Source organism: Cricetulus griseus, chromosome 2 (assembly GCF_003668045.3).
Source record: "Cricetulus griseus strain 17A/GY chromosome 2, alternate assembly CriGri-PICRH-1.0, whole genome shotgun sequence".
NCBI classification, from domain to species: Eukaryota; Metazoa; Chordata; class Mammalia; order Rodentia; family Cricetidae; genus Cricetulus; species Cricetulus griseus.
In genome coordinates this window covers 389,998,854-390,020,610 of record NC_048595.1, presented here as the reverse complement: position 1 = coordinate 390,020,610, position 21,757 = coordinate 389,998,854, and the positions used below count along the sequence as shown (strand labels likewise).

General features: G+C 40.2%; 1 protein-coding gene across 14 annotated transcripts in view; it reads right to left on the bottom strand.

Annotated features, from left to right (window-relative positions):
- Positions 1-21,757, bottom strand: part of Pphln1 (periphilin 1) — an 80,381-nt gene that overhangs the window by 36,339 nt on the left and 22,285 nt on the right. For 12 of the 14 annotated variants that reach the window (XM_027396348.2, XM_027396356.2, XM_027396362.2 and 9 more), the window contains 2 exons: positions 20,936-20,997; positions 1,599-1,810 (listed from right to left, as the gene is read on the bottom strand). In XM_027396348.2, the coding sequence (XP_027252149.1) occupies positions 1,599-1,810; positions 20,936-20,997 (274 nt within the window). The remainder of the gene's footprint in view (positions 1-1,598; positions 1,811-20,935; positions 20,998-21,757) is intronic. The other 2 variants (XM_027396351.2, XM_027396353.2) reach the window with 1 other exon arrangement.

Here is a 21,757-nt window from a genome sequence, read left to right as displayed (position 1 = left end):
CATTTAGTAGAGTTAGACATAGTCTACTGTCTTAAAAGTTTTTTGGGGTGGGGATGCCTGCCTTTGGGGGTCAGAGGGGGGAAAAAGACAAATGAATAAATGCACACTAACACCAAGCTTTAGAGCACAACTCCCAGTGTACACTGTGGTTTGTTTTAATTTTTCAAAGGACACACTTTTTAAAAATCTTTTCTTTCTGGGGCTGGAGTGATGGTTCAGGGGTTTAGAGTGCTTGCTGCTCTTTTTGAGGACCCCAGTTCAATTCTCAGCATGCATATATGGTGGCTAACAAAAACCTGTAATTCTAATTCTAGGAAATCTAATGCCCCCTTCTGGCCTTCTAGAGCACCAGGCAGACATAGACATACAAGCATTATTGTTGAGGGAGATTTGTTTGTGTTGTTGCTCCACGAGCACCAAAGGAGTCAGGCTTTAGTTAGAGGGTGGGGTCCACATTCAGCTGGCGGGGTAGACCATTGAGTTTTTTGTCAGACATACAAGAGGAATAAGAAGGGGCCAAAGGAGAGGCACCGACTTTTTGAGTGGTGAATTGTGGGCAGAAGAGGTCACTGATGGCTTTCTCTATTGCTCTGTGTATCTATCACAGAGCATGTGTATTTACCCTAATATAAAACAATAAAATAAGCCACTTTATCTGGCATCCAATGTGGGGTGAGATCAAGCAGTGACAGTCACCAGCCCCAGGAAGGGTTTTGTATGCTGCAATCTCCCCACAATACTGTGTCTGGTGCACAGACATAGGAGTAGACAACATATACACATCAAATGAAATAACTTAAAAACAAAATCTTCTGTGTGTGTTCATGTGTGTGAACACTGGCATGGAGGTATCATGGCACACATGGAATTCAGAGGACAACTCTGGGTGCTGGTCCTTGCTTTCTATGTTCTAAGAGATGTCTCTCCCATTGCTCACCATAGTCCACAAGAGTCTACAACCTTCCCTTTGTCTAGGAGTGGAAAGACTGGCACTGTCTTTTTTCTTTTCTTTCTTTTTTTTTAATAGTTTCTGAGGATCAGAAGTTGTATACAATCCACTTTATCCACTAAAACTTCTCAGCCCTCAAATGATATTCCTAACTGTCCAGTCATCATTTACACACCTGTATGCAAAAAGATGTTTTCTGTAAAGCTTCATTGCTTTGCAAATAATAGACAACTTTATAGATATTTTCCGAGCCCAAGAAGCCAACATCATCTCCCCAGAAAGACAACATGAGACCATCCGTGGGAGAAGACAGCAAAGGCTGTTAATGTAAAGCTCCTATTTGGACTACTAGGAACTATAGGAGCATATTGACTTTTGGACTTGATAACAAGATCTCTTTTACACACTGATGAATTCAAACATAATTGTCATGCAGACTATAATTTCATACGAAGAACTAAAGAAGGTATGTATATGCACTTATTATACTATTTTGTAACGTTTCCAGGTGTTTGAAATTACTCAAGAAAAAAATACCTAGTCTTACAACTCTGAATAAGTCTGATTCAGTACACTCTCATTGGTGGAAACTGAAAGGCAAAGTCTTGAAAACACTTCAGAGAAAAAGAAACAAGAAAAGCAGACGTACTTCTGTTCTGAGACTGATGGACGGAGTGTGTCCTGCTTCGTTCTGGAGAGTAGCTTCTACTGCTGAGACTGGAGCCAGATCTGCTGTGTGGGGAGTCCTTCCGGCCTACAGGCGACTCTCTGAAAAAAGGAGCGTCCCTTTTATGGGGAGATCGTTCTCTTGAATAATGGGAAGAGTAGAAACTTTTTCTTCTAAAGCCATCTCTCATGTCCCTTTGAAGGAAAAAAAAAGTTAAGTTAATTATATCCTTTACATCTGAATACACAAATGGCAAAAGATCTGATTACACACACTACTCTATCTATAATGAAGTCTTGGCTCCCGTTTTATAACAGTGATGAACAGTTGAAGTCACTTAACAAAGTGAAACTTCAGAAAAACATGACTTAGAATGTACTACTTTTCACAGCCTGGAATAGAGCTGTGAAGAAACAGTCTCTACTAGTCGCAGAAACACCTAGGAATTGCAAATTTTCCAAGAAAAACAGCTCAGAGCATTCCCTTATAAATACAGTATGGTCATCTCTCACCCAAAAGCCCCGAAATATGAAACCTATATTCACTAGCACAATGATGTCCAACCCATAAAGTTTATGTAAATGTTTCAAAAAAAGAAATCTGAACTCCTTATCTCAAAAGCATCTCTGAAAAGAGAAACTCCGCCTGTATATACTATTTATTGACTTTTGTCTCCAAACTTAGTAGCTAGAGTGTTTTTTCATGGCTGTTGGGGTACAGACGGCATTGGTGGGTGTAAGGGGCCGTTTCCTGCATTATAATGGTGCCTGAAGACACCAAGATGTAAATTACTTCACAGGCGCTGGGTAATCTCCATTCCTTTGATCTCTGCCTATCCCGTGGCTCATTTTGGCCTGAGGAGCTGAAGCCATTCATAGGGTAACACGTCCCAGGCGGCTGGTCAGCCTTTATAAGGGATGGTTTTCTTGGTTTAGTGTCTCCGCTCTGGGAAGCTTATGCTCTTTCACTCTCAAGATGCATTAAAGCTTGTCTGCAGAAGGATCCGAGTGTCCCGTGTATGATTTCTTGCTGGCGAGAAATACAGAGCGTGCGCGGGACAGGTGGGTAGTGGGCAATGATGCCGCCAAAATCCTGTAATACCCAAGAAACCAAAGCCACATAAACTAAAGAGTGTCATCTAAGCCAAAAGTTAGCAATCGAAATCCTGTCTGTAGCTGTTAAGTGGTTACTCTCCGATCTGTGTCCTCAGTGCACAGACTACTGTCAGAGCCAGCTCTGGTCAGATATAAAAGTCTCCTTTACAAGAGACTTGGCGACCTCCATGCTAAACGCCAATTTAGCCAAGCACCCCAACCCTTAGGTTAGTGTTCGAGATAAACCACAGGAAAGTTCCGGACACCTGCTCAGGCCTGAGAGCATTTAACACCCATTCCTCCCCTCTCCCTTACTTCCTCTTTCTTTACTTCCTCCTTTCTCTTTAAAAACTCCTTGCCTATAATCAATAAAATTAGACCTTGACAAGGACACTGCTTGGTCTCGCTCTTTCTCACCCATTTATTTTCAGGCTTAGTCCCCCTCTCACCCAGGAATTACCAGAACCCCGAGGGCCGGGGCAGACTGGTATGAGGCCTACCATCTTTATAAATCACTGTGACTTTTGCAAATCCAACTTCATTATTAAGGAGTATCAATTGGAGTAAACCTATTAATAAAAGGTAGGCAGGGCTGAGTTTGTAGTGATTACTTTGCATGCATGACTCTATGGTTTGATACTAGCACTGAAAAAAGGAGAAACCAAAAGAGGCAGGGAGGAAGAGGAGAAAAACTTTATACAGGAGAAACATCAAAGTAAATCAAACTTATTAAGTGGATCAAGATATAAACCTCTATAAAATATAAAAAGAAAAAAGAAAGGAATGAAAACAAACCTGTAAACAGAAAACTCAAAGTTTAATTAAGTAGACTTTCATTTTGTAACAATTTTTTTCTTTTTTGTCTGTTTATTTTTGTTGTTACTGTTCTGAGACAGACAGGGTCTTACTCTTAGCCCAGGCTACTATGTACAGCACTCTTCCGACTTCAACTTCCCAAGTACTGGCATTACAAGTGCCTACCACCGTGCCTACCAAGGCACAGTACCTCATACAGACAAGTGCTGATACAAACCAAGGGCATCAATTTTTTATTTTACCTTCCTTTCCCAGTGCTAGAGATCAAACACAGGGCTTTTCTGGAAATAACTTTTAAAAGATCAGTTCCCACTTCACAAGCAAGCTGGTTGTCTGAAAGTTCAACTGAGCACTAGCTAATCAAGCCCCTAAATACACTGCTCTACAATAGCAATTACATTTCCCTAGTAAAAAGTAAAAGCATCTAAAGTTCATCTAAATGAACTCATATAAAGCACGAATACTGAAATAAAGCACTTCAGATCCCAAGGTAATTAAGTCAGGGTCACACCAACATCTCCAGTCAGCCAGTTAGCTATGTACATATTCAGCAGGTCTTAAGAACTGTACTGCAGACCCAATGAAGAACCAAATCTACCACAGGTGCTACAAGCCCCTCTATCACTCAACTCTGAGGACAGGAAGAAAAGCTGACATTAAACACATACATACAATACATGTAGACGTAATCAAGAAGAGCTGTGTGGGGACTAAAGGGGGATTTATGGATTCCAGGAAAAAAATAATAATAATAAATAATAAATAATAATAAATAATCTTAGAAGGAATGATGACTATCTAGCTAAGCATGAAAAACACAGGATGCTGATTCCCAGACTTCTACCATGACTTATTAGTGAAATGACAAAAGCCAACACTTTGAGAAATGGGAATGGACTGAGATGGGATGATCCACATCTGGATGTTAAGTGTGAAGTACTAGGCAAGCAACCAAAGACAGCAGTCTTAGGTTCTGAAGAGACTCTGGGCTATCACTTTACACTTCCATACAACGGAGCAGGATTTAGACCTGTGAGTACAGATGGCCAGGAAAAGGAAACTTACTCCAAGGACAACAAAGATGGTCTACTGAAATTTAACGGTCCTTATTGACCTTATTGGAAGAGAATGAACAGGACCCTAATCAGGGAAAGGTACCATCTGCTTCTTCCTTTGAAAAGATTAACTACTGAGCAAGAGTTTCTAAATCCCAACACCAGAGGGCAGTCAAATCAAAGCACAGCACAGCTCAAATGAGTAGTGAGCTTCTCGGCCACTTCACATCAACCCCCTACTGTTCACCATTGGCAAGTCAGTGGTAATTTGTCAGATATACAGGTATGAATATGCACATTACTTTACAGGTGCTGTGGAGAACCACCTGGCTTTGGGAAGTTTAGCATTTCCTCAGAATCTGTGACAGGATCAATAGTAAATGTCCAAGGGGGCCGGTTCTATAAAGTGGTATATATGAACCAGTAAGGTTTTCTTGGGGGAGGGCAGTGGCAGGGATGGGTATTTGGCTTTTACATCATCACCACAGTCCATCATCCAGGGAAGTCAGGGCAGGAACTCAAGGTCGTGACCTGGAGACACAACTGAAGCAGGGATCATCAAAGAATGTTGCTTCCTGGCTTGACCCTCAGGGCTTGTGGGCCTGTTTTCTTTTCTCTCTTTCAAGCTTTCATTTTTTTCTTTTTATATTGGAAATAGATTATTCATGCAGTGTATTCTGATTAACAGTTTTTCTTCCCAACTACTCCCAGATCTTCCCCACCTCCCCATCCACCCAAATTCACATACCCAGATTCACAAGCAGAGAAAGCTTGTCAGCTTCACAACACACAGAGAGGGATCAAAAAGTATTGTGTGAAAAGTTAAGAGAAACTAAAAAGCAAAGACAAAGCATAAGAGAGTTAAGGAAACTTGTTACGAAATACTGCAGATGCTGAAAAAAATCTATATTTAGGATCTAAGGTCATGTGACCTGTCTGTCTAGTAAACATTGGGGGAAACCAGGTTATGAGAAATCAAACACCTGTACTCCAAGTGTCAAACCAATGTTTTTCTTAAAAAGGCAGGGAGAGAGAAATTTGTACAGAAGGGACCTAGAGCTGATCTTGTTTTGATGGTAGGTGCTTACCTGCTGTGGAAGGTGAACAAAAAAGCCATCTTACAGAATGGGAAGTGAAAATCCAACACACAAGAATCTAATAAAAAAAAGGGGAGCAAATGTTCAATAGAAAAGATAAAACAGGAGAATGAAAAAGAAGGATCATAAAGGAAAACGTAAGGAAAGGATAAACTGGAATTTCAAATAGAATGCCTCGTCCCAGCAAGTGACTCCAAAGGCTGCCAAGAGAGAGCAAGCAGTGAGTCAAGAAGACAAAGCTGGATGGCCCCAGGATTCTGTCAGCATCCCCTATGAGAGCAACAGACACAAATCTAAGGAGGCATCTTCCCTAGCCACAGCAGAACCTGCAGGCAGGCCCAGAACTCCGCATTCTGGATTCTGAACTTCAACAATGCTTCCCTGGAGACCCTGCTCACAAAATTCCTTTGAGAAGAACTGAGAAGGGAAGCCATACTAGTGTGTAAGCATATACTTGTCTAACAGAATGTCTGCAAGCTAGAAAACAGAAATTCAGAGCTCGGGACATATACCAGAGAAGATTCTAAGGTCTGACCATACCTGATCGGAGATATAGCTGAAACATGCAAAAAAAGAACTGTTACAACATGTGTTTTCAGAGATGGGCATGTATCATAGTTTCAGGGCAGTCTGTCTTCTATAAACATCTTAAGAGCAGTATCACCCAGTGAAGGAAAAAGGGGAAACACTAAAATCATCTGCATTAGCCTACTAAATACTGAAAGACTTTTCCAAATTAACTAGTAAGAAGTATATATAAGAATCTAAAGGGCTTTAAATAAATAAATAAGTGCGTGTGTGTGTGTGTGTGTGTGTGTGTGTGTGTGTGTGTGTGTGTGTAAACTGAGTGTAGTGTACATGCCTTTAATCCCATCCTAGCACTCAGAAGACAGGCAGACAAATCTCTGAGTTAAGGCCAGTCTGGTCTACATAGTTCTAGGAGAGCCAGAGCTACATAGTGAGACCCTGTCTCCGAACATGCTAGGCAAGGGGTCGACCACTGAACACACAGCAGCCCCTCAAGAAGCAGATTCTAGGACTGGAGAGATGGCTCAGTGGTTAAGAGCACTGACTGTTCTTCCAGAGGTCCTGAGTTCAATTCCCGGCAACCACATGGTGACTCAAAACCACCTTGAATGAGATCTGGTGTCCTCTGCTGGCATGCAGGCAGGAGACTGTATACATAATAAGTAAATAAAATCTTAAAAAAAAAAAAAAAGCAGATTTTAAAGTGCAGATTCTTCCCTGAATCCCAGCACTGTTCAAGCTGTAGCCAAACCAAACAGGCCAGGCTAGATGAGACATCCCTGTTTGGCACGGATGCACATGCACCACAGCACATAGAGGTCAGAGGGCCGTTTGCAGGAGCTGGTACCCTGCTCACACTAGCTGATCCAGGGACTGGATGCAGGCCATCAAGCTTGGTGGCAGATGTTTTTACCCACTGGGCTGTTTGACTGGCCAGAGACCCATTTTACTACATGAACTTATATAGTGGGAAAACCAATACGGAGTCAGGTAGAAATATAAGGGTATTTAATAGGGAAAAGCCTTACTTCCAGAGCGACCTAGCCAGCCGGTGGGTCAGCAGTCTGCACAGCAAGCAGCAAAGAGAAACCAAAAGCACAAACACAGTCACACTACTTCACTCTGACCACGCCCTCACAAGCGTAGTCAGGCACACCTGTAGCCAGTCCCTAAGAAGGCATGGCTACAGCTTCCCCTACAAACGTAGTTTATTAGCTAGAGGGAAATTTTAATGTTAAAGTAGGAGAAAGAGGTGTCAGGGAAAGGAAGGGGGAAATGCATTTTACTTATTATTTCAGCGCTCCCCCCAATTGAATACTATATAAAATACTCCACACAAAATGCTGACTACTTTTCTAGTCAATGGGAACTTAAAAAAGGAATTAGGCTTCAAGAATCATTTTTGGAAAGCAGTTTGGTAACAGCTGGACAATTTTTAAAAAGAGTAAATGTGGGGCTGGAGAGATGGCTCAGCGGTTAAGAACACTGACTGTTATTCCAAAGGTCCTGAGTTCAATTCCCAGCGACCATATGGTGGCTGACAACCACCTTGAATGAGATCCGGTGCCCTCTGCTGGCATGCAGGCAGAAAACTGTATAGACTATATACATAATAAATAAATAAATAAATAAATAAATAAATAAATAAAATCTTTAAAGAGTAAATGTACTACAAACCTCAAATGTCTTTTGTTTTTAATGTGGAAATGGAGAAGCAGGGACAACAACTTCAGCTAAGGGAGCTTCTATCTGACCTATTATTCTGTGCTGTTGGGAATGGGGTCAGGAGGTCTTTCCTGTGCTACAGTCTGACTTTCAACAGCTCTTAGGAAATGTTAAAGGCTGGGGTGGTGGTAGCACACACCTTTAATCCCAGCACTCAGGGTAGCAGAGATAGACTGATTTCTGTGAGGTTAAGGCCAGCCTGGTCTACAGAGTGAGTTCCCAAGAAAGCCAGATAGAGAAATCCTGTCTCGCAAAAAAAAGAAAAAGGCAAAACATAAAAGAATTGCTGTGATCATAGTGTTTCTTCACAGCAATAGAAATCAGCATCTATTTTACAGATGAGTTCTCAGCTATTGCTCAAATACTATGCCTGCCTAATCTGCCACTATGCTCTGAAACTGTAAGCAATCTACATTAAAAGGGTTGTTTTGTTTTTTGTTTTGTTTTTTTTTTAACGCTTCATCTCTTAAAAAAGAAGGTCAGCTGTGGTGGAACACATTTCTAATCCCAGCACTCAAGAGGCAAGGGTAAGCAGACTCAACTCCAATCTTAGTCTGGTCTACATAATAAATTCTAGGTCAGCAAGGGCTATGTAATGAGACCTTGTCCCAAAAGAGAAAGAAAGGAAGGGGGGGAAGAAGTGAGAGGCTGGTAAAAAGCACTTAGCAGTAAAGAGCACTTTCTGTTTATCCGGAAGACCAGAGTTCAATTCTTTTTTTTTTTTTAATTTATTATGTATACAACATTCTGCTTCTGTGTATATCTGCACACCAGAAAGGGGACACCAGATCTCATAAACAGATGGTTGTGAGCCACCATGTGGTTGCTGGGAATTGAACTCAGGACCTCTGGAAGAGCAGTCGATGCTCTTAACCTCTGAGCCAACTCTCCAGCCCCCCAGAGTTCAGTTCTTAGCCTAGTGTTTAGTGCCTGTAACTCTAACACTATAGAGGATCAGAGATACTTTCTTCTGCCACCCACCCCATGCATGCATTCACACACACTGAACATTTAAAAACAGGAAAGAAAAGAATAAGAAAGCAGGAAAGTTCAACAAACCCATATTAATCACTTTCCAAGCCTTCCTCAGTCCCTAAAGATGCTAACAGAATGATAGTCTATAGTACTACTGCATATCCTGTGATCAAATCTCAAAATCCATGTGTTTAACTGTGGTAATGTACATCACAATCTTTGACTTCATAAAACTCCAGCAATACACATTAATCTTGAACTTTGGCATCATTTCCCAGAGATGCCCTTAATCAGAATTTTTATTGTATTGTTGGTTCTTTTTTATTTTTTTGACATGAAGCTCACTCTGGCTTGAACTCACTACAATGTTCTGATTTTAGCTGAGGTTTCAGATATTCAGCATCACACCTGGCTTTCCATTATCAATTCCAAACACGATGTCACACTTTTTGGTTGTCTTGCTCTACAATAACCTCACCCTCAACTGCTGGGTACCTGTTGCTACCTATATATTTTTAGCAATCATGATCCTTAATCCAGTCTTACTTGGTGCCCTTCCAATCCAGACATTCTACAAGTATCAATGCTTCATCCTTGAAATTCTGAATGCTGTATGTCAACCCAACCATAAACCTGTGACTTCCTGCAGAGTTGGACTGCTGTAGAACTCCCTGGCCTATGAATTAATCCACTATAGTGCCTGTCAGTAACATTTTGTCTTTGGGAGTCCAAACTAACACTGGCCCCAGTAACTATTTCACATCTTAATCATTTTGCCCCAAATCCTCATCACTACCAAATCCTTGAACAGTCCCATGAGGCATTGGACTGTCCTACAAACAATAAGAGAGCGGGTGTAAGGAATAAATGGCCTCTACCTGATTTACCATCATGCACCCTCATTCCTCATTTCCCTTTCCTTTCTTTATAGGATTTTAGCCTTACTTCTTCTCTTAAACCTTGAAGATGCAAAAGTCACTGACGAACTTAAGGAAAGGTGACCCAAAGGTGTCTCTTTAGCCAGGGTTTCTCTAGCTAATTATTTCTCCAACTCCTTTTATTTTTTAAATTACTTATCCGCCTATGTTGAATCTACTTCTATCCTGTTCACTTTCATGCAAGCAAATTCAATGTCTATGTTAACCATCATAATTCCATTTTCATTGTTTTACATGCCAGTGACTCTGATTCTATTTTAGATGTTCCATTACTTCCAGGGTTCTGATCTGACTCCCTTACTATTGTCTAACTGTATCTTTCCCTTACAAAATCTTAACTTTCAATAAAAGTCTTTGCTTGAAACCATTCCTGCTATATATACACAGTAAACACCCCTCAAAAGGATATTTCTCACTTCCTTCTCATGCCATCAACCACACCTCGATGTTCTTTTACTTGAAAAGCATTTATAAAACATAATCTTTTTCTCCATCCCCATTTCTGCTTTCCAATTTAGACATCCATAATTTCTTGTCCTGTATGCCATCTTAAAAATTATACAATGAAAAAGAAAGACAACTCACTTGGGCTCCTTTAGACCCCTTCTCCATATCCAGCTAATATTTCCCAATAACTCACTGCTAACAAAATTAAACTCAGACTTCATAGTTAAATATGAAATTTTTAGCTCAGAGTTAATCACCTATTAATAACTCTACAACATGCTTTATGTATCTGCACTAATATTATTCCCATTGCAAGAATATGGTCTTAACAACTCCTTTGGGGGCTGGAGAGATAGCTCAGTGGTTAAGAGCATTAGTTGCCCTTCCAGAGGAACCTGGTTCGATTCCTAGCACCCACATAGTGGCTTACAACCGTTGTTACCAAAGTTCCAGGAGATCTGATGACCTCTTCTGACCTCCATGGGCAACAGGAACACATGTGATGCACACACATAGATGAAGGCAAAACAGCCACATGCAAAAAATAAATATTAAAACAAAACCAAAATAGCAAACAATTCCTGTCTTAGTTAATACTTTTCCTTCAAGTCCTATTCACATGATCAGTTCCTAGCATAAAACTTCCAAAGACACCCACAAGGCAAGTGTTTATTTTCTCACCTCCAACTGCATTCTATACAACTTTCAACAAAAGCCCTATTACCTATTTGTGCTTTTACCTCACTTGTTAGACAGTAAACCAGACATAGAAGCACTATCCTACATAAACACTAATATCACTCAATCAAACCAAAATGGAGGTTTGTAATTATTCTCTATCAAATGCCAACTAAGATGAAAATAAACTGCTCTATTAAAGATAAAATTAAAAATATCAACAAGTATAAAAATAATGAACTATTAGTACTTATGTAAAAGTGTTCATATGGATTCAGAAAAAGACACTTAAATTTATGCTGACCTCTTGACACTCTTGTTCTTAATTTTATATATTACCTAATACTTTAAATCTGTTACATCCTAATGTTTATTATAAGACCACATAACTAAAGGGCAGAAAATGACTGTCAAAATCAACCTCATTCTATCTGAATCAATAGTATTTGGTAAAGCATCAGATGTTCCTTTAATACAAAGCAAAATGAAGTCTAAATATTCTGAATTTCATGTAAAGGGTGTTTTGAATAAAAAAAATATTAGCTGTGTAAACAGAAACAAGGAGCGGGTGATTACATACCTGATATATAGATAATGACCTGTATCTCTACTGGGTGGGAGGGATGGAGGAGGGGAGAAAGACAGACAGACCAACTGACCAACAAGCAAAAGAAAAAGCTTTGCACATTCTGAGTAAGTCAGTGATTTTTGTGCTGGGCTGAACTCACACTTCTCTTTGGCTACATGCAGCTTACTGGCTATAGGCTAGAGGAATTAGAAAATTCAACTGCCAGTTAACAGACTTATGGCAGACAACATGAAATCAAGGTAGCCTGTGGAAGTCAGTATTTACAAACAACAAAAACAAAGTGCTGGAAAGTAAGATCAACAGGGTTAAGATTACCTGCATCAAAAATGTAAACAAACACAGCAGATACTGATACTGATGTCAGGTCATGGGGCATGGATGTGTTAGCTCATAAATCAGAAGATGCTTGTAGGAGATACAAAATTTCTGTACCAGACTCAAGGATTTTGTTTCAGCAGTAATCAGTAAGAGTGTTAGCACAGTAACATCAATTCCCACTAGTCTCTAGTCTAAATGTATGCTGCATGTGCATAAGGCTTAGTTCAGAAATGGAAAACTCTGAATATGCCAAATCTAATGTTCTTACATCCAGTAGTAAACAAGCCTAATCTATGAACAAAGAGAAAGAATAGTCACTGTAAGCACTGTTCTAAGAACCCATCTGAATAACAAGCAGTCTTCTGAATGCTTTGGTAAGATGTCTAAGAGCAAGACTCACAGCCTCTCCTGACAACCCAAAGCCAGGGTCCTCACAGAAAACCATGTGCAAACACAGAAAAGAAATCATAGTATCACAAAATCATTGTCCTCAATATAAGTAAATGTTGTATAGAACACGCAATTCTAAAAGTCCAGGCACCTTTATGTATATGCACACCTAGCATATGTCTAGTCCCCCTATTTCTGGAGAACAGAAAGCCCAAGATTGAGTTACCAGCCAGCAGATCTCATATATGGCAAAGTCCTTCTTGGTTTGCACAGTTGATCCTCCTTGTATTCTCATGATGAGAAGAGACAAGTAAGTTCTTACTGTTCTTAATACAGGCTCCTATCCCAATTACAGGGACTGTACCACCATGCATAAAACACCTCCCGAAAAGCCTGACCCAACTGGATTATGGGTCAGATAATTAGAATTTCAGTGGATTAGAATTTCAACATGAGGGGTTTGGGGTGTAGTTGGTAGAATGCTTGTCTACCATACATAAATTCTGGATTCCATTCCCAGCACACCATTAACTAGGTGTATGGTTATACATACCTGTAATCCCAGCATTTGAAAAGTAGAGGCAGAAGATCAGTATTTCAAAGTTATCCTCCTGAAGGGACCAGCTCCCCATTTCGGCAGCCATGACAGTAACGCGTGCTTGCCATGACCTTGTCTTAGTCACTAAGGTCAGATGCCTGCCCCTTTTGGCAGCCATAACAGCTGAACACGTGCTTTTCTGACCTTGCCTTGGTCACTAGAGGTTAGGTAACAGCCTCGTGGCAAGGAACCAATCGGAAGTTAGCTGGTGGCGCTATGCTTTACAGCTCTGGATGTGCTTCACAGACAAGCAGCACAGCAATGATGCAGAGCATAGCAACCACCCTGGGAGGGCCTATGGGCCATAACAACCAGTTGGCCAATCAACACAGGGCAAGCCTCCAAGCCTGGAGCCACACCAATCCTGAGCCTGTGTGTACCCCTAGACACTCCCCTTACGCTGCCCTACAAGATCTCTCTGTAGCCCCTTCGAGCTGTCTTTGCTAGCCATCCGCCATGGTGGGTGGGTGAAAGACCTGAGCTAACACGGGGTTAGCACATTAAACAACAATAAAGCCATATGCAGTTTGCAGCAAGTTTTCGAATCCTCCTGGTGATTGGGGTGACCTCAGTCCTGGGATGGGACCCCGGAGACATGAGTTTTCTGGAGGTCTAACACTCCATTATATAGCAAGCTGAAGACCATTCTGAACTACATGAGACCCTAACTCAAAACAAAACAAAACAAAAAAACCAACCAACCCCCCCAAAAAAAACACACAAAAAAGAACAAAACAAAACAAAACAAAAACCACCAAACAAACAAAAAGCAAACTAAACTAACCTAAACTTCAAATCATTAATTTGGAGGAATGAAAACAGGTCTATAACAGCTCATTCAGGCAAGAAAAACTAATGTCACAAAGACTATGTGAAAGTGGGAGGAAGAATGATAGTTGCATAGCTTCAAAGCACAGCCATTAACGGCCACTTACTAATTCCCAAGGGAAAATTAGCTCACAGTAGAAATGTCTGCAAATTCCATCTTCAACAAGTAAAAAAGGCAATATCATAAAACAGCAAAACAATCAACACGTGCAGCCTGATATGAAACTCAAAGTACCCATCATTTTAGGGGCTGTGGGAGCAAAATGTAAATGAAGAAACATCAGACACAAAAATAATTTGGGGCTGGGGATGAAGCTCGGTGGCAGTATGTCCCCTTAGCATGTGAGGCCCTAGGCTCAGTCCCCAACTCTGCACATAATACTTTTAGAACTATCTGCCCAATGTTCATCTTGCCAAAAAGAGGAGCCCTGAGGAAAAAGCAAATTGGTCCAAAACAAAGAACTTTACCTTAAAGGTTATTTGTGAACCCATTCCAACCTTTCTGTAGCACATTAGAGGCATTGTTGGAGACATTAAGATCTCCAGTAGATGGATACCGGAGTCCTCTGTCTGAATTGTCTTAACAACTTGTCTTTAAATTTAAAACTTCAAATGTTCTTTCATTTTCTTCCTACAATTCAAATAATCATTAATTATGTGAACTCCACTGGATGGGAGGAAACTTATCGCTAACATGGCTTTCTTACACCTCAGAACACTACCAATACACTTGACTAGCTATACTCCTTGCTTGGTGAATAATGCAGTGAACTTTGTTCTAAAGCAACTGCTACTTTCTATCCCAACAGTCTTTCACATAGGAAATCTTCCATGTACCAATCTGATACAAAGAACAGCCAACAGGCAGTAAAAGCTATAGCTTCTGTAAATAAAATGTCAAGAATTACTTGACACCAAGTAATTCTTGGTGTCACACACAAGAATACCCAGACACCATGAGAATACATGGTTAAGTTTTACTCTAGTCTACTTTCCTTTTCTGCACAAAAGCTACTTTGTTAACTACTCATAATTAATGATTGTTTAGAGTACATAATTTGTTTTCTATACATAATAAAATGTAGGCTACATGAAGGCAGCACCTTTTCTTTCTTTCTTTCTCTTCCTTTTTTTGGTTTTTCGAGACAGGGTTTCTCTGTGTAGCTTTGGCACTTGCTCTGGAGACCAGGCTGGCCGGGAACTCACAGAAATCTGCCTGCCTCTGCCTCCTGAGTGCTGGGATTAAAGGTGCAAGGCAGCACCTTTTTACTTAAGAGGCTGAGAAGAATATCTACATAAACAGACATACAAGCAATGTATTAAATGAAGACAGCATATACGATGAACTCCACCCATAAAAACATGAATTTTATCTTGTTTCAATGCCCATGAATTAAGAAAACTTACTAATGATGATTGATGATAAATCATGGGATCAGAAAATAATTAGAATATATCAAGAGCAGACAAAAATAATCAAAAAGAGCCAGAATTATGGGATACAGTTATAGCAGTACATATAAAGGAAATTACAAATTCATTTATATTAACAAGAAAGAAAATAGAAAATCATCCAAGTTAAAATTTAACTTTTAATGGAAATATGTTCCAGGTCTTTACAGAGGGCATACTAACATGTCAGACTAAACATACATGCATTGTGGCTGTCATCCAACACTGATTTTTTTTTTTTTTACAGAAAAAAAAATGTTAATAGAAATGGCATTTTTATGGCACTCTGCTCAGCCACATGGCACTCCACTATTAGGTCTTCCAAAATAACAGGCCACTTCTTTCATTATTCAATACATTTCTCATGCTAGAGCATTTAAACTATTTTCTATTTTATGCTACTACTGACGGCTTATTTATTAATTGCCAATTTTCTAGTATTTCCAATAGTCAATAGGTTTCCCCGGACTTTTGGCAGATGATCAGTATCATGCTTAAATTGTTTTCCTGCTGTTTGGTTTTTTATACTATCATTTACTTGTCTTGTTTTTGTTTCTTACAAGAGCTGATGTAACCACTATCATGATCTGGGTAGGGAGGAACACCATGTGCACACAAATGTTCTGCCATCACCACTCAGAATAGCAAATGCAAGGCCAACAAGTCAATGGCCTTTTCTTCCATTTGTGGCTGGCTACAAATTTTATATAACCATGATGTTGAGTGTTACCAACTCTTCTGTTCAATGTCTAATTATTACTGCTGTTTCTCTTGGGACAGTCTGCTATGTATCTGAATGTTCTTGCAGCCATTTGCCAAACTCTAAGATTTAATCACCCAGGGCTACTGAGCAGTTTTTACAGAGACAATCACCTAAGACAAGGTGATCACAACACTACTGTGAATTAACTACTTATTCAAGAAAAAGGGAACGGGTTTGCTTTCTACTTGCTAGTGAAGGTTGTAGCTCTAGATAACAGGTTCCTTAGCCACAGTTGAGCCACGTATGCATACCCACCATCTCTGCCTATTGTAGCAAACTCTAGGGTTTGGAGTGGCTATAACAGGCACTCCCACACTAATCCATCATCTGACTACTGTACTGTGAATAGTAACTGACTTGAGTGGATAGGATGTATTTTAGTATTCTGAAATGCATGGAATTGTGGCAATTTACTCCTTGCCATTGTAAAGGAGGATCAAGGGAGTCTGGAATGACCTGGGAAACATGGATTGGCTGTTCCTTACTCCTAGGCCTATCTCCCTCTCCTCCCCAGGACTCTGTAACTATCACAAGTTGCTAAGGTATGGCTGGTAGAACCAACGAGGATGAAGTGGGGTCTGGAAAGAGGAGGATCCCAGGGCCCATGAAAGGGCTGACTCAGATACCCCACCACTTCAAGGGTCCCGTCCATAACCCTAATGGGGCTGTCTCTCTGTTTCAACAAGTGTGTTATTTGTGTAGCCCCCTGCCATGGCTGTTGTCCTGTGTTGTCTCCTCCTGTCACTTGTTCTCCAGTAGAACCTTTGCTTCTTCTGTCCTTACTTTGACATCTCCCTTCAGTCTGCTGCTTTCCAGTCTTCTTCTCAGGACAACCATCTACAGAATGAACTTATGGTACCCCTAGATGACCAGCTCTCATCTATGACCCAAAAAATAGTTCATGAGATCTCTAAGGGACTGTGTATTAGTCAGCTTTTCTTACTATGACAAATACATAAGAGAAAGTAACTTAAGGAAAACAACATCTATTCTGGCTCATGATTTCAGATCTTAAGTTGGGGACACACACCTAGTGACCCACTTCATCCAACAAAACCCCATTTTTTAGTTTCTAGCATCTCCCCAAATAGCACCAGCAACTAGGAGTCATGTATTTAATGTATGAGCCTGTGAGGGGCGCTTCATATTCCAACGCAGCACTACATCTTAGCCCCAAACAGGCTCATGTCCATCCTGGAATGTAAAGTGCATTCAATCCTCTTCCAAGATTTCCCCATAGTCTTTGTTTTTAAGAAGGATTTCAACAGGCGCTGGTGGCACACGCCTTTAATCACAGCACTCAGGAGGCAGAGGCAGGTGGATCTCTATGAGTTCGAGACGAGCCTGGTCTACAAGAGCTAATTCCAGGACAGCCTCCAAAGCCACTGAGAAACCCTGCCTCGAAAAACCAAAAAAAAAAAAAAAAAGAAGAAAGAAAAGAAAAGGATTTCACTATTTAGCCCTGGTTGGCCTAGAACTCAATCAATAATAAACTAGGCTAGCCTCAAAACCAGAAAAGGAATCTACCACTATACATAGTTGCAACAGTTCTAGCATTGTCCAAATGTCTAAGAGCAAAATCTCTTCTGAGACTCAAAGCAAACTCTCAGCTGTGAGTCCTTGCAAAAGTCAGTCACATATTTACATGATATAATGTGTTCTGTGACTTTTCCTTCTTTGTCCCAGAAAAGACAAGCAGACATTTATTGAAGGCTCAGGTTACTTACAAGAATGTAAATGCCTCAAGTAGCTGTGTTACCCTAAAGCCCACTTCAACAAGGGTGATGAGAATTAAAAAAAAAAAAAAAAAGGAATGTCCCCGGGGCTCCCTATAGGACTTACAGTCAGCTCTGCTGGGCTCTTCGGACCTCAGCTTTGATGCTGTTCACTGCATTTATAATAAAGGGGAGGAGCTTTGTGAATTTTGCCATTATCTGAGTTTCTTGTGCTGTGTGCCATTAGTTTCCTGAGCTTTCCTCTCCCCCTAAAAAGAATGCTTCAATTCAGACAAAATAGCTACTCAATACAATGGTAAACAGTAAAATACCTACTCCAAAAGAAAGAATAGCAAAGAACTGAGCCAATGCAAGCCCAAAACGTTAAATCCTATAGCTCCACATACTGCATCCCAGAGTATCTGAGTATCATGATATGGGCCCCAAAATGCTTAAGCAGTCCTGCCCCTACAGCCTTTCTCATTGCAAGTAATATCTAGTGGGCAGCCTGCAACTTTCCAGAACAAATGTTCCACATTCCTAACATCTCCAAATTCCTTAACTATCAACTGCAGCTTGGGCTTCACACACTGCCCTTTAGGGGGCAGGTTCCAGCAACTCTCACATTGCCATATACTGCCTGGCCTCCTATGGTTTCCTCTGAAATCTTGGTGGAAGTAAAGTCTCTATGGCACTTCCATTTTGCCTGTCTAAAAAACCTGTCATGTGGATAAAACCAAGGTCAGCTTCCAGCTTAACCAATAGCTGGGCCTTCTACCCCTACAGCATCCTAAGTGCCTTAACAGTTATACACAGAAATATTCACAGGTTGGGAAAGTTAATTCCTGAGATGATCTAAGGCATTTTCTTTATTTTCCAAGTACTTGGCTTTTTAAGTGTTAATGATGTGACCCAGGGTCATGGGCATACTAAGAAAGCGTTCTGCTTGATGCTAGAGAGACAGTAAAGAGCATGTGCTACCCTTGCAGAGGGCCTAAGTTCAGTTCCCATTCTCACATGAGAGTTTACAACCAACTATAACTGCAGTTCCAAGGGATCTGACTTCCTCTTCTGGCTTCCTTGGGTATCAGGAATATATGTGGTACGTATCATAAACACAGGCAAAACATTCATAATCATAAAATAAAAACAAATGTTAAAGAAGAATAAGAGAGAGAGAGAGAAATGGAACGTGGAAGGAAGGAAAGAAGGAAGGAAGGAAGGAAGGAAGGAAGGAAGGAAGGAAGGAAGGTGTTTTACCACTGAGCTGCATCCCCAGACCACGGTTTCTTTATCATAGATCAGATCTCCTTATTAGCTATACTTTGCTTGGTTTCAACTTCTTCATATATATTTACTTGTTTTCTCAGCACAAAACTTTAAAAGTACAAACTTTTAAACCTCCCACTGTGCTTTCTGCTCAAATTCTCACTATAAACTTGGATGTAAGAGACCAGCAATAAGCATACCATAACCTAAATACCAGGCTGCCTTCAAATCTTTTCCAATACATTTACTTGTCTTTTATCATTAAATTCAGTCGACATAGTCTCAGAATATGGTCAAGATGAGACAAGGCTTTGCTGCAATGTAACATGCATGACTCTAATGAACAGTCCTTACTTACACCACACTACCTGTTTATCTGTATGCTGGGCTTCTGAGCTCTCACCAGAACCACAGTAAACTCTACTTGCAGCATGTGAAGCTGTTTCTACAGACATTACCAATGCCTCACATCACAGACACACTTCCACTGGCTTAGGAAGCACATGGCCACAGCACCAACCACCCTGGCCACCACCTTCTGTGAGACTTCTACTACTGTGACAAAAGCTGAGAAACAGCAACTTCAGGGACCAAGGATTTAATCCTGACCACAATTTCAGAGCTTTCCATTCATAGCTGGTTTGCTTTGCATCTCTGCTGTGGAGCTTACGTATAAGGAGGAGAAAACAGCATGCTTTAACAGTAATTAAATGAGATTAACAAGCTTATTTGGGAAATAATTACACAGGAATAAGAAACTCTGATCTGAGACAACAGAGACAAAACTTACCTACTGGTGTCTGCTTTTCTAAACCTGTTTGCCCTTTCCCTCTTTTTCTGGAAATGAGCATACCCAGCAAGTTCTGTTTGCTAAAAATAAAACTGACTTGATTAGAAACCTGAAAATTTCACCTTCTGTAAAACTTGTTTAGCTCTGGGAAAACGCTCCTTTAGGGCAGGGATGAAAAAGCAGGCTAGAATGGTCACCGAGATAAGATTATGGCAACAACCATCCCTATAGAAGCTATTAAGTATTTCTGATCAGGATTGGGCCCCTAGCTCTAGCAGCAAAATAATGAAAGTGTTCCTCTTTATCTCCAAGTGCTGAGAATTTCTTGTTGGGTAACGCTGAGTTGCCTTACCCAGGTGAGGTAGAACATCATAGCAATGGGAGCATGTGTGGAAGACTCACTTCCAGTAGCTATGAAGACCAAAGTGACCTAACTTTCTCCACTCCTCCCAAAGTAGCACCATCAGCTGAGGACCAAGCTTTCAGCACATAAGCCCAATGCATTTCTTGTTCAAATCACAGGTTCCAGGAACCTACAAAGTGAAAGATAGCAACCCCCACAAAAGTTGCCCTTTGACCTCCATCACAGCACATACAAACCTCACTACATACAAATATACACATACATATATACAAACAAGTAAATAAATAAACAAAAAAAATAATTCAAATACATAAATAAACACCACCAGAGAAAATACCTAACAGAAGACACTTTGTAAGGTTGAGTACTTTTCAAAAGGCTACTTCGGGAAAAATAAAAAATGCTTTACTTTCCAGTTAAAGAAAACTATATCTCATAATCCACAAACATTAAGAACTTAACAATTTTTGGGCTGCAGAGATGGCTCAGCAGTTAAGAGCACTGCCTGCTCTTCCAGAGGTCCTGAGTTCAATTCCCAGCAACCACATGGTGGCTCACAACCATCTGTTATGAGATCTGGTGCCCTCTTCTGGTGTGCAGATATACATGGAAGCAGAATGTTGTATACATAATAAATAAATAAAATCTTAAAAAAGAACTTAACAATTTTTAAGACTATCAATATTCAGACTTACTTTAAAATATATATCATCAGTTATAAAATGCCAACAAATGAGAAACACCAGTTATTAGCTACATCAGTCACAAAGACATAATGCTTCCTTTCTGCTTTCAAATTCAAACCCTAAAGAAGCCTCCAGCTACACAGTTCCACAGCACACATCACAGACAGTCCAGTATCAGAGTACTTATTATTCTTATCTTTTTACCTGTATTCAGGCTGTCGGCTTGTGGAATGATCATCTCTTGTCCATCTGTAGCCAGAATCATCCTGTAAAATAAAAAATTTAATTTGGCTTTTGTTACCCTATTTTAAATAGCCTCTGAGGTAAAATTACAATGTGGGTAAAAACACTTCTCTAGGTATTCCTGAACTCGCAAAACATAGTAAATAAAAAATACAAGTCATCCATTTCAGCAACTAAAGAAGACTATAAACCTGTGGTGCCACTTACCTGTATTTTTAAAAATGCATTATTCCCTTGGTAGACTCACACAAGCTTAGTGCCACATATACATATTTCAACCTGACAAGAGATATTTGCTGTCTGAGGACAAGAGTCTAAGCGAGCCAAGTATACACACGCTGTCCAACCTTTTCATTTTCTAAGCTTTCTCACCAATGTTCAGGTTCAAGTTCAAGGAAAAACTTGGTACTCTGTCCATTTTTCTCATTTTCTTTTCTCATTTATCATTTGATAAAGACATAATTATAAGCAATCTACTAAGAATAATCACTGATAAGCAATATTAAATATCAGATACAGAATTTAAAATTAATCAAATGAAGCACATTTGATCGTCTAAAACACATGTGCAAAGAGACACTGCTACTCTTGCAGAGGACCTAGGTTTGATTCTTAGCACCCAAAGGTGGTGCACAATCATCTGATAACTCCAGTTCCAGGAGATCCAAAGCTCTCTATGGGAACTGACACACATAGTGCAGATATGCATGCAGGCAAAACACCCATTAAAATAAAATAAAAATAAGATTTAGGCTTGCCACAGTGACACATGCTTTCAATCTC